Source organism: Leucoraja erinacea, chromosome 18, assembly GCF_028641065.1.
Source record: "Leucoraja erinacea ecotype New England chromosome 18, Leri_hhj_1, whole genome shotgun sequence".
Lineage (NCBI taxonomy): Eukaryota > Metazoa > Chordata > Chondrichthyes > Rajiformes > Rajidae > Leucoraja > Leucoraja erinaceus.
Window position 1 is genome coordinate 34,324,001 of NC_073394.1, and position 13,785 is coordinate 34,337,785.

The 13,785-nt window shown below is 43.6% G+C and overlaps 1 protein-coding gene across 5 annotated transcripts in view; it reads left to right on the top strand.

Moving 5' to 3' along the window:
• Window positions 1–13,785, top strand: part of LOC129705896 (hatching enzyme 1.2-like) — a 117,893-nt gene that overhangs the window by 60,116 nt on the left and 43,992 nt on the right. For all 5 annotated transcript variants that reach the window (XM_055649797.1, XM_055649795.1, XM_055649794.1 and 2 more), the window contains one exon: window positions 1,847–1,928. In XM_055649797.1, the coding sequence (XP_055505772.1) occupies window positions 1,847–1,928 (82 nt within the window). The remainder of the gene's footprint in view (window positions 1–1,846; window positions 1,929–13,785) is intronic.

Consider the following 13,785-nt stretch of genomic DNA (forward strand, 5'->3'; position numbering starts at 1 on the left):
ACCCCGCAACTCGGGCGGGAGAAGTCGCCGTTGCAGGAGCCCTGAAAAGCGGTCTCCCTCCAGGGACCCGCGGGCTCCCGGTGCCTCCGTCCGCCAGACCCGCAGTTGCAGCCTCCGAATCTCCGGAGGTCGGGCCGCAGCAGCAGCAGCAGCAGCGCTCCACCACCGCTCCACCCGCTCCGGACTCGGCCAGCTCCGCGACGAGGTGAGTCGGCACCAGAGTCCCCGGTCTTCTCCTGTTGGAGGCCGCTCCATATTGCAGCCCCAACCGTGCTGAGTGATTGGACCTCAGCCTGCGGTCCAGGTGCTGCTGGTCGCCCTCGGCTGTCGGGCTGTCGGAACTTTCACAGTTCCCCGCAGCCATTAAAACGCGATCCGTTTTTTCTTCCCCTTGTCCAAAGTGCTGAAACACAAAACACAGCAAGGGGAAGAAATACAACCTTAGAATAAATTTTCTCTTACCTTCTAGGTCCATTTTTTCAATTTTGCCGCGGGAGCGCTCTTCCCCCCGCCCGTCACTAGTGCAATGCGCGTAAATGATATGTCGCGCATGCGTGCTTGCAGGGTCTTCACGTAGTCACACTGAAGTAAAATATTCTAATGAATAATGCAGAAGTCCAGATGGCCTACTCCTACTCCTGTATTTATGTTTCTAAGATTGTTATAGATAATTAATACTCAGAATATGTCAGAATATCCCAAACATGGAAGTGTCTGGTCAAGTTACATAGTAACATAAAAAATAGGTGCAGGAGTAGGCCATTCGGCCCTCCAGGCCAGCACCGCCTACTCCTGTTCAATATGATCATGGCTGATCATCCAAAATCAGTCCGCGTTCCCGCTTTTTCCCCATATCACTTGATTCCGTTCGTCCTAAGAGCTAAATCTAACACTCTTGAAAACATCCAGTGAATTGGCCTCCACTGGCTATTGTGGCAGAGAATTCCACAGATTCACAACTCTCTAGGTGAAAAAGTATTTCCTCATCTCAGTCCTAAATGGCCTACCACTTATTCTTAAACTGTGACCCCTGGTTCAGGGCTCCCCCAACATCAATATTTTTTTTCCTGCCTCTATCCTGTCCAATCCCTTAAGAATTTTATATGTTTCAATAAGATACCCTCTCCTTCTAAATTCCAATAAATACAAGCCCAGTCGACCCATTCTTTCATCATATGTCAGTCCCACCATCCTGGGAATTAACCTGGTGAATCTACCCTGCACTCCCTCAAGCTTGATCATTTGGTTAGATCGTTTGATTAGTGGTTAGAAATGCAGTTTATTTTGGGTTAACAATTTTCATTCACACCGTAATAGAAGAACTAGAGCTAGGTGATCCAATTTTTAGGCAACTATATTACATCCAGAATTGATGACCCCATGAATATGCTTATATCCATCTGACAGATTTTCCACACATTTAAATTTGTTAACATTTATTCCTAATTTAATTTAATGTTTCTATTTCTACTAATCATAATATCATTAATATTTGCTACATAATTGAACTCAATTGTGTTATCTGTACTTAACACAGTGAATTATTAAGAATCTTATGGATCACAAGTAAATATTTTCTTCTAATTATACTGCTTACTTTTCTCTGCGTATTTTCTTTTATCATCCGACCAATAAAGTAACCAGATTAATAAAGTTATACAAATAAAATAAAATAAATAAAAGCCATATATTAATAATTGTTTTGTGGTCATATTGATTTATACAGCCTCATTGATGTCACTGTATAATATTTTGATGACATAATAGTAATATCTGATAATGTAAAGCATGATGTATAAAACACAGTTTATACAGTAGAAAAGAGTATTTTGAATTATTTTTACAGGATTTGAGCACAACTTTAATGTAAAGAAATCCAATAACTTGGTGACAGAATATGATTACAGTTCAATTATGCATTTTGGAAGGTAAGATACCAATTTATGTTTCCTTTTTCTTTATATGAGTAATTGTGAGATAGCTTTAAACGAGCAATTGTGACAGCTGATAAATTCAAAGGTTCAAAGGTTTGTTTATTGTCACGTGTACCAATTAAGATACAATGAAACTCAAAATACCTTACTGCCATACTTAAAAAAACAACAAGACACACAACTGCATAAAAGTTAACATAAACATCCACCACAGCAGATTCCCCACATTCCTCTGTGATGGAAGGCCATAAAGTTTAATCTTCCTCTTTATTGTCCCGTGGTCGGGGTAGTCGAACCATCCGCAGTTGGGACAATTGAAGCTCCCGCAGCCGGCGATCGAAGCTCCCGTGTTGGGGCGATCGAAGCTCCTGCGGCTTTGAGCTCCCGAAGCCGGTCTCTAACCAGGGACCGCGAGCTCCACAATGTCAAAGTCCGTACGCTCCCGCGGTTGGAGCTCCAAGGTCGATCCCCAAAAGGGACAGCCAGCTCCACAATGTTAGTCCACAGGTTCCCGCGGTTGGAGCTCCCAAAGTCGGTCTCCAGCAGAGGCCACAAGCTCCATGATGTTAGGCCACAATGCGGACGGAGATACGAAACACAAAAAAAAAATCACATCTCCATCGAGGTAAGAGATTTTAAAAAGTTTCCCTCAACCCCCCACATAAAACGAGCTAAAGAACACTAAAACATACATTTAACACATACTAAAAAACAACAAAGAAGGGACGAGACAAACTTAACGAGGCAGCCTTTGCGGGCGCCATCCGGTGGTCAGAAAATGAATTAAGACTGTTCACGTATATTACTGCAGTGTGTGCCTTTAGTTTAAAAATTGATTATTTTCAACAACAGAAGTACCTGTGCAGGATATCCATATTTTGTAGGTTAATTGGCTTCTGAAAATTGTCCCTAGTGTGTAGGATAGAACTAGTGTACGGGTGATCGCGGGTCTGTACGGACCCGATGAGCCAAAGGGCCTGTTTTCATGCCATATCTCTGAACTAAGAACATTCTAATGCATTTCACAGGAGCAACATTCAGATGAAAAATGATGCTGAGCCATACGTGAACATCAGGATTTTAATCTTGGCAAAAGACATAGAGAGTCATAGAAAATAGAGTAGGTGTTGACTATTTGGTCTTGTGTACCTGTTTTACCATCATTTAACTCAGTAGCACTGTCTTACATTCATGCCAGTCCTTCATTCCCTTAATATACCTTTTCTGTCTTTAAACATACTCTCTAAGTAAAGACATTTAATCTAATCTCTGTCTGATTGGCTGACCCTTTATTTTTAAATGGTGACAGCTCAACCCTGCATCTAACTTTTCAAGCTGTTTGAGATATAGGCCCGATTTTGCTTAATGTCTCCTCAAACAAGAAAGCCTCCATCAAAAAAAAACAAGGCAAACTTTTATTCATCTCCATCTATCAAAAATATATCCTTCCTCAATTAGGGAGATTAGACTTGCACATAATGTTGCAGGTGCAGTCTTACTCGAGCCCCGTATTTGAAGCGCGGTGTCTCTACTTGTATGAAATTCTCTTGGAATAAAGGCCAACGTAACATTTAACATTTTAATTACTTTCTCCAGCTACACATTAACCTTTAGCAATTCTTGCACAGGGACAGCCAGGTACCTCATTTATATAGCAATGTTACAAAATTTTGAGATTTAAAAAATCAAGTCTGCAATTTATCCCATCAGATAAAGCATAACAATAAGTTTAATTTGACACCTAATTCACTTTCATATCTCAAGTAATAAAAACGTTATGGACATTTTCATACTCGGAAATTAGCATCTTATTCCCTATTGATTTTCTATGGACATAACAAAAAAGCTGTGATCGTGGACAGTCAAAAGCACATAACCTTCTTAAAAATTAAGAGAACTGAATGAAATTTTCAGTTATCATAGATTGAAGCATTCTGAAACAAATATAAAATAATCTTACTTGGATGCCCTGAAATTAAAGCATATAATTAGTTAGTTACCCAATTGTAGCTAATTTCAAACTTCAATTACTAGATCTAAACATCTATCCATTTCTTAATAAATGATTAACATTTTTAAATAGCCCAAGTGTCCAAATAATATTCACAAATAATTCACAATAAAACATGATTTTTAAATCTCATTTACATCAATTTATAGGCCAAATGGAAGGAATTTAGTGTTCAATTGCTGTAAATTAAAGTCAATTTAAATCAGCTTTCTAGTGGGTTCCTGGGAACGCGCTGGTTTAGAACGTTCACATTGCGCTGGATTTGTGCCCTCAAATGCCCAGAAAAATACTGCGGGATATAAAGAGCCCAAAATGAACTATTCGCTATAGAAAACTTTATATACAGGGTTCTTAAGAAGCCCCTTTTAATGTAAAAATAAAGTACATACCTTTAATTGTTTGCTTTATAAAACCCTGGGGCTGCGAGAGGTCGCGGGTTTAGAGAGTGATTTTTAAACTACTATAACTATTATACAAGGCCATAAAAACTAATAATACCTTTTGCGACGGGGTCTTTCAGCGATTTTCCATTAATGATTTACTAGGCTGAACATTTTCGATTGCAACAGCCTAGTAAAAATCGCGTTTTAAACCCGCCTCCTCTAAACAGCGCCAAAATCACACACACGGCCTGGGGGCAGATTCTCAACGACGATTAGGTAGGTTTTGTAACATACCTAATTTATACCTCACCATTTAAAAGTCTGCCTTTTATTTTGTCTATCATAAAGAATTACACTTTTCCCCTGTTATTTTCCACCAGCCAATTCCTCATCCGCGCACTTCTCACTGTTCCCCAAAGCCTCACTGCATTCTGCATGAACCATGCTGCTTTCTAAATTCAGCTTGAGAGCTTTAAAAGCTGTAAATGCTGCCACACATCAACGCATTGTCATGTGTAAATTCACCGAGTAATGTCATTTGTTGCATAGATTCTAAAAAGAGATCCAAAGGGTCTTTTTGCACTTAATTGTGCAAGGCATGTGATAAGGTTCCATTTGAGAGGCTGCTCTGGAAGGTTAGATTACAGGAGAGAACTGGTTGAAAATTGGCTTAATTGAAAGAAAGAGGATGATGGTGGAAGGTTGTTATTTGAATTGGAGGCCAGTGAATAATGGTGTGCCTCGGATTGGTGGTGGGTACATTGCTTTTGTGGTTTACGCAACAATTTGGATGAGAATATAGAATACATGATTGGTTATTTTGCAGGTGACGCTAAAGTGGGTGGTATCACAAATAGCGAAGATGGTTATCTAAAGTAAGTGTAGAGCAAGGGAGTGTTGTAGAGCAGAGGGATCTAGGATGCAGGTACATAGTTCCATGAAAGTGACATCAAGAAGGCTTTTGATACATTGGCCTTCAGTCAGAGTATTGAGTATAGAAGTTGGGATGTTATGTTACAGTTGTAAAAAAACATTGGTGAGGCTGCATTTGGAGTATTGTGTTCGGTTTGGGTCATCCTGCTATCGGAAAGAGGTTGTTAACCTAGAAAAAATGCAGAGAAGATTTACAAGAATGTTGCCAGGGCGTGAGAGCCTGAGCTATAGGGAGTGGTAGGGCAGGCTGGGACTTTATTTCTTGGAGTGCAGGAGGATGAGGGGTAATCTTACTGAGGTGTATAAAATCATGGGGGATTAGATAAAGTAAATGCACAGTCCTTTACCCAGAGTAGCAGAATCAAGAAACAGAGAACATAGATTTAAGATGAGAGAGGAAAAATTTAATAGGAACCCGAGGGGCAACTTTTTTCACACAGAAGGTGGTGAGTAAATGGAACGAGCTGCCAGAGGAGGTAGTTGAGGTAGGTACTATAACAACATTTAAAAGACACAAGCAAGTGCGACTCGTGTGGATGGGGCATCTTAGTCGGCATGGGCAAGTTGGGCCAAAGTCCCTGTTTCTCTGACTCGATTACTCTATCTAGATAATGGCCTCATTACTAAATTAATATTTTACATTGTTGCTGGAGTCTTCTGAAAATAAAATGTAGTTGAGATATTGGGCAGGCTGATAAGTGATAGAAGCGGCACTGGAAAGGACTGGATATTCAAGACTTATTGGCCATCCTAAATCAGTACACCACTGCCATCATAGAAAAAGACATAAAATGTTGGAGTAACTCAGCAGGTTAGGCAGCATATCTGGAGAACATGTAAAGGCGTTTTGAGTTGGGACACTTCTTCAGACTGATTGTCGGTGGGGAAAGTAAACTGGAAGAGGTGGGGGCATGGGTTAAAGTCTGACAAATAATAGATGCATAAAGTTTAGTGAGATTTCTGACTGGCAGATGGTTGATCTAACAGGGCCAGAGATGAATAAACAAGTGTGAGATAAGGATGCAAAGAGACTCAAAATATTAAGCAAGAGGAAGGAATATGTGGAAGGAGATGGGGGACGAAGGGGAAAATGAGAAATTGGTATGCTTACAGGTAGGGTAAGGGGGGGGGCATGTTTGTGGGTTAGTAGATCTACTGCCTTCAATATTCCTAATGTGGGCTCCTTTACCTCAACAAGAACAACCCTAGATGAGGCGACCATTTCATCAAACACTTACGCTTGGTCTGGCAAGGCATGGTGACCCTGGTTGCTAACCATTTTAACTCTGCTACCTATTCCCATATTGACCTTTTTGTCCTCGGCCGCCTCCATTGCCAGTGAAGCTACACGCAGAAGGAGGAGAGGACAAGGAGGCAGATCAACACCTCACATTCCGCTTGGGTCGCTTACAAACAAACGGTATGAACGCTGAATTCTCCAAATATAGGTAACTAAGCTACAAACTTTTCTCCCCTTTCTCTGTGCCCCAGCTAAATTCGCACCCATTTCGACAAACCCCCCCTCGCCCCGCGTCCCTTTCCAACTATGTTTCTTCCTCTGGCTTCACATTTTTGCGCTTCATCGCTTCGTTACCTAGTTTATCTCAAACTTTTTTTATTTTCATCTCTCGACTCTGTTCAACCATCTGCCAATCAATCTCCCCCCCCCCCCCCCCCCTTCATCTGAATCCACTTATCAAGTCCCACCCCAACTCTCATCCAGCCTTATCAACCCCCCAATACAATCAATCTGAAGAAGTGTTCCGACCCAAAACATCACCTATCCATGTTCCTTTTAAATGCTGACTGACCTGCTGACCACCGCAGCACTTTACGTCTTTTTGTAAACCACCATCCACAGTTCCATCTGTCTACTGCCATCACATACTTCAGCAGTATATGTGTCATAAAAATAAATAAATAAGTGATCTCTCACTGGAAACCATGGATGAACTGTGATGTTCACTCTCATGTGAAGTCCAAGTCTGGAGTGTTCAAGTCAAACAATCTTGAGCAAGAGGTGGGAGATTGCAACCTTCACGTGGTCCGCCCTGTTTTGACGAATGCAATCAACCTGGCATGCACAATCAAGTTAGATCGAATAGAACAAGTTGTCCTAGAACTTTAGGCTGTGCACGCCATACGCAAGAAGAAGAAGCAGAATCTTGAGCAATACAAGAAATCTATATATGTCCTTCATAAAGCCATCAAGGACACCAAGGCGGAATTCCAGACCAAGCTAAAGTACCAGATACCCAATGATCGTGGCAAGTTGCATGCAATAACGGCCTACAAAGGGAAGTCCAGCAATATTGCTGTGAATATTATGTCCTTTCCAGACAAGCTCAATTAATTATTTGCTCACATTGAACGAAAGTCAGCAGAATTACATCACCCACCCCAACACTATTGGGTGCACCTGTACTCACAATCATAGCTATGTCAGATTGGCCTTCCTGAGAATGAACCCTAGAAAACAACTGACTCAGATGGAGTCCATCCATGTCCTCAGACTCTATGTGGACCAGCAGGCAGGACTATTCACAGATATATTTAGCCTCTATCTGCTCTATTCTGAGGTTCCCACCACTTTTAAGACCACATCTTCCAAATGTCAAAGGTAGCATGCCTTAATGATTATAATCCAGTGGCTATGAAATCCACCATCACAAAGTCCTTTAAGGCTGGGCATGGTGCACATTTATTCTAGCTTCCCAGACAGCATTGATCCACTGCAATTTGCCTGCTGTTGCAAAAGGTCCATATCCGACACCATCTCCCTGGCCATACATTCATCCCTAGAACATCTAGAAAACAAGGATACCCACATCAGACTTATTTATTGGCAACTAGACCAAGGGGGACCCGTTGGGGGCCACCCCCCCAACCCGCGATTGCGGGGGGGGGGGGGGGGGGGGGCGGCCTTCGGCATCACACACACACACTAACCACCCCCCCACACACATACACCCCCACACGCACTAACCCTCCCCCCCCCTGATATATTAATATTATTAATTCGCTCCTTTTACCCCCATCCCCCCCCGCCCTATCCACTCACGCATAACCACCAACTGCGCAGACGCGGCTAGAGAGGGGGGAGTGGAGAGGGGTGAGAGGGGTAGAGAGGGAGAGGGAGGGGGTAGAGATTGAGGGGGGGGGGGGCTGGTTCCCAAACACAATACTCCACCACTCACCCATAGGTCCCAAGTCCATAGAGAGGGAGGGGGGGGGGGAAGAGGGAGGGGGTGCAGATAGTAGCAATGTTACAAAATTTTGAGATTTTAAAAATCTAGTCTGTAATTTATCCCATCAGATAAAGCATAAAAAGAAGTTTAATTTGACACCTAATTCACTTTCACATCTTCAGTATTAAAAAAGTCATGGACATTTTCATACTCGGAAATTAGCATCTTGTTCCCTATTGCTTTTCCACTGACTTAACACAAAAGCTGTGATCGAGGACAGTCAAAAGCCCATAACTTTCTTAAAAATTAAGAGAACTGAAAGAAAATGTCAGTTATTATAGATTGAAGCATTCTGAAACAAATATGAAACAATCTTACGTAGATGACTTGAAATTAAAGCATATAATTAGTTAATTACCTAATTGTAGCTAATTACAAAATTCAATTACTAGATCTAAACATCTATCAATTTCTTAAGAATAGATTAACATTTTTAAATAGCCTAAGTGTCCAAATAACATTCACACAATAATTCACAATATAACATAATTTTTAAATCTCAGTCATGGATTTATAGGCCAAATGGAAGGAATGTAATGTTTAATACCTGTAAAATAATGGCCATTTAAATCATCTTGCGAGCGGGTTTTTCTGGAACACGATCATTTGAAACGTTGCGGTTTGTGGTGATTTAGTCCCCATACAGCAGGAAAAATTCTGCCGGTTCGTATGGGGACTAAATCACCGTTTCGCAACTTAAAATGTGAATTAAAGGCATCTTAAGGACCACTTTTTTACATAAAATATACCATATAACCATATAACAATTACAGCACGGAAACAGGCCATCTCGACCCTTCTAGTCCGTGCCGAACACATATTCTCCCCTAGTCCCATATACCTGCGCTCAGACCATAACCTTTCATTCCCTTCCCGTCCATATAACTATCCAATTTATTTTTAAATGATAAAAACAAACCTGCCTCCACCACCTTCACTGGAAGCTCATTCCACACAGCCACCACTCTCTGAGTAAAGAAGTTCCCCCTCATGTTACCCTAAACTTAATTCTCAAGTCATGTCCCCTTGTTTGAATCTTCCCTACTCTCAGTGGGAAAAGCTTTTCCACGTCAACTGTGTCTATCCCTCTCATCATTTTAAAAACCTCTATCAAGTCCCCCCTTAACCTTCTGCGCTCCAAAGAATAAAGCCCTAACTTGTTCAACCTTTCTCTGTAACTTAGTTGCTGAAACCCAGGCAACATTCTAGTAAATCTCCTCTGTACTCTCTCTATTTTGTTGACATCCTTCCTATAATTAGGCTACCAAAATTGTACACCATACTCCAGAATTGGCCTCACCAATGCCTTGTACAATTTTAACATTACATCCCAACCTCTATACTCAATGCTCTGATTTATAAAGGCCAGCACACCAAAAGCTTTATTTACCACCCTATCTACATGAGATTCCACTTTCAGGGAACTGTGCACAGTTATTCCCAGATCCCTCTGTTCACCTACATTCTTCAATTCCCTACCGTTTACCATGTACGTCCTATTTTGATTTGTCCTGCCAAGATGTAGCACCTCACACTTATCAGCATTAAACTTCATCTGCCATCTTTCAGCCCACTCTTCCAACTGGCATAAATCTCTCTGTAGACTTTGAAACTCTACTTCATTTCCCGCAACCCCACCTATCTTAGTATCATCTGCATACTTACTAATCCAATTTACCACACCATCATCCAGATCATTGATGTACATGACAAACAACAGTGGACCCAACACAGATCCCTGTGGCACCCCACTCGTCACTGGCCTCCAACCTGACAAACAACCATCCACCATTACTCTCTGGCATCTCCCATTCAGCCACTGTTGAATCCATCTTGCTACTCCACCATTAATACCCAACCATATACGGCTTTCTTTTACCTGTCCCGTACCTGAAATCCGTCCCCGTTGTCAGCGTTGACGGCTTTAGAAGCTGATTTTAAAATTACTCCAGCCCTGAAATTGTCCGGCGATTTTTTTTAAAAAATACACAGAACGCCCGTCGAAACAATTCTTCAGCAAAAACTTGAACACCAACCAAATATATTTCAGGACAAGGTAGGAAAAAAACGCGTTTTAACCCTGCCCCCCCCCCCCTCAAAGGCGCCAAAATCGCGCACACGGCCAGTGCCAGAATTGCAGCACAGCTGAAGGTAAGTATTGTAACATACCTACAGAGAGGGAGGCGGGGCAGAGAGGGAGGGGGGGGCAGAGAGGTAGGGGGGCCAGAGAGGGAGAGGGGTCAGAGAGGGACGGGGTAGAGGCAGCACCTACCCAGGTCGTAGAGCAGCAGCCTCCCCACCAGGTGCTGGACCCGAGCGAAGCTGCGGGTGGGCGTGGACCTGAGCGAGGCCCCCCTCCTCTCTCCCCCCTTCTCCTCTTCCCACCCCCCTCCCCCCCACTGTCCTTCTCCCTTCCCCCCCCCCCCCCTCTCTCTCTCTCTCTGCCCCGGGGAGGGGGTAGAGGCAGCACCTACCCAGGTCGTAGAGCAGCAGCCTCCCTACCAGGTGCCATACCCGAGCGAGGCTGCGGCCGACGTGGACACAAATGACGCCCGGAGCGATCTGAGGACGGTCAAAAGCAGCGGAGGGCCGGCCGATCGTGGCTTCCGCGAGGGGAAGCCCACCCACCCACGTGAGTCGATCGGGCGGGGGAGACGGAGAGGAGGTCGTCCCCCATGACAGCCAGAGATCGCCAGGTGGGATCGGGATCACCAGCAAGGAAAAGGCGTCACGATTCCCCGAGTCCCTGCGATCGACAGAGGAATCGTAGGTCTCCATAGACGGCCTCTCCCATAGGGAGAAATGGCCGCCACAGCCACCTTCCCATCATGCTGCCCCGCGCCCACGCGGCGATAACGACCGCCGCCATGTTCAAGAACTTCAAAGAGCCCAGCGGAGCGCGCAGCACGACCTGAGCAGCAGTTTTAAAACGCTGTGGCAAATTTAAAGAAGTGACAGTTAAGAAGCCAAGCAGTACAGAAGACAGAACAGGGGTGACATCACTCACAGCGCGAGCAGAGGCAGGCAGTCAGATCCATTGTGGCGTCATCAGCGAGACCATCTCGTTTATTTTCTAAGTTATTTGAAATTTTTGAACATATTCATAAATAACTCGAGAAATAATGCATGAAATTTTCAGATAAGGCAATTTTTGACATCATGGCGTAAATCTCTATTGGAATATGTAAAAATGTCACCGTTAGCGCGTCGTATTTTCGAGAAGATGTGAAACGCACACGAACATCACACAAATAAATACACATCCAAGATTAGAGTTTTATAAGTATAGAGATAGCTATGCCTTCAATACCATAATCCCAATCAAACTCATCTCCAAACTCATGAACACCCCACTCTGCAATTGGATCCTCGACTTCCTGACTCTTAGGCCATAATCAGTGAGGATTGGCAACAAATCATCCTGCACTATAATTCTGAACACTGGTGCCCCTCAGGGATGTGATCTCAGCCGCTTTAAATACTCTCTATATACTCACAAGTGCAGCCAAATTCTGCGCTAATTACAAATTTACAGATGATACCATTGTTGTGGGGCTGGATCTTGAAAAATTGTGAGACGGTGTACAGGAAGGAGATAGAGACCTTAATGACATGGTATCTAAACAACAATCGCACCTCAATGTCCACAAGATGAAGGAACTAGCTGCCGACTTCATGAAAACAGGTTGATGTACTCCAGTTACTGGGTTCCACATTTCAAGAAAGTTGTGACGACCTTACAGATTAGAGAAATTTTTTAGAGTTATTACACATGTGAGACACTTTGATTATGGGGATACATTATAAACTGGGAGTTGTTTTCCTTAGAACAAAGAAAGTTGAGGGGGAGTTGTTACAAGTGTTTATAATCATGAATGAGCAAAACAGTTCCCATTGGTAGAAAGGTGGAGAACCAAAGAATGTTGAATTGACATGATTGGGAAAAGGACGAAAACATTTTTAGGCAGTTGGGATCTGGAATCGTTATCGGGTGGCGCGCGCACAGCAGCCTCGCCAGCAGTGTACATTCTTTCACCCTTTTTGTTATTTTTAGTCTGTTTAAAAGTATGTTCCTGGAGGTTTCTCAGTCCTTTTTATTTAGGGGAGGTGGGTGGGTGGGAGTCACTTCCAGGTCGAGGATGCTTCTTTTCTCCGAGTCGCATCTTCGCCCCCCCCGCGGCCTACCATCTGGATTGGCGCGGCTTTTCCTGCTGGAGACCGGCCAGAGCTTCAGAGGCGGCGCAGCACTGAATTATCATCGCGGAGTGGGCGATGCCTTACTGGGGATCGCTGTGTTGAGGCTCCGGAGTGTTGGGCCAGCTGACTTGAACATCATGGAGCCTGGGATCATTGCCGAGGATCGCCAGTGTTGGAGCTCCGTCCAGCTGGGCTTGTGGACTTCGGGAGCTGCGGTCTCCGTTCCGACGCCGGAGCTCCGATCATCCCGGCGAGAGGGCCTGAAACATCGGGCCGCCCGTAGCGACGACTGTGGAGGACCCATAGGCCCTGACCACGGGTGAACAGAGAGGAGGAGGACTGAACTTTATTGCCTTCCCTCACAGTGGAAAACATTGTTTCTGCTGTGAGGGGATGTTCATGTTAAATTCTATCGTGTATTGTGTTCTTTTTATTCATATGGCTGTATGATAATTCAAATCTCACTGTACCAATGTGATAATAAATGTCTCTTGAACTCTTGTCTCTTGAACAGGTGGAATACTCTTGTCTCTTGAACAGGTGGAATAGTGAAGCAGATTAAGTTATAGCATTTGAAAGTAAATTGGATGAATTACTGGAAAGGAAAAGGATCCCAGGACTTGAGTAAGGGTGAGAGGGTTAACATATGATGAGCGTTTGACAGCACAGAGCCATTACTCACTGGAGTTTAGAAGGATGAGGGGAGGACCTCCATAGAAATTTCCCGAATAGTGAAAGACCTATATAGAGTGGATGTGGAAAGGATGTTTCCATTAATGGCAGAGTCTAGGACCAGAATGGAAGGACGTTCCTTTAGGAAGGGATTGAGGAGGAATTTCTTTAGTCAGAGGTTGGTGTATCTGTGGAATTCATTACCACTGAACGCTGTGGAGGCCAAGTCAATGGATATTTTTAAGGCAGAGATGATAGGTTCTTGATTAGTACGGATGTCAAGGGTTATGGCCACGGTCAGGGCCATGGTACGCCTCGAACAAGGATTGTTCGATGTACCCTACAAAGAGGCAGGCAGGAAATGTTGTTGAGGGTAAGGACCGGTTCCACTAGGCGGAGGAGAGTAT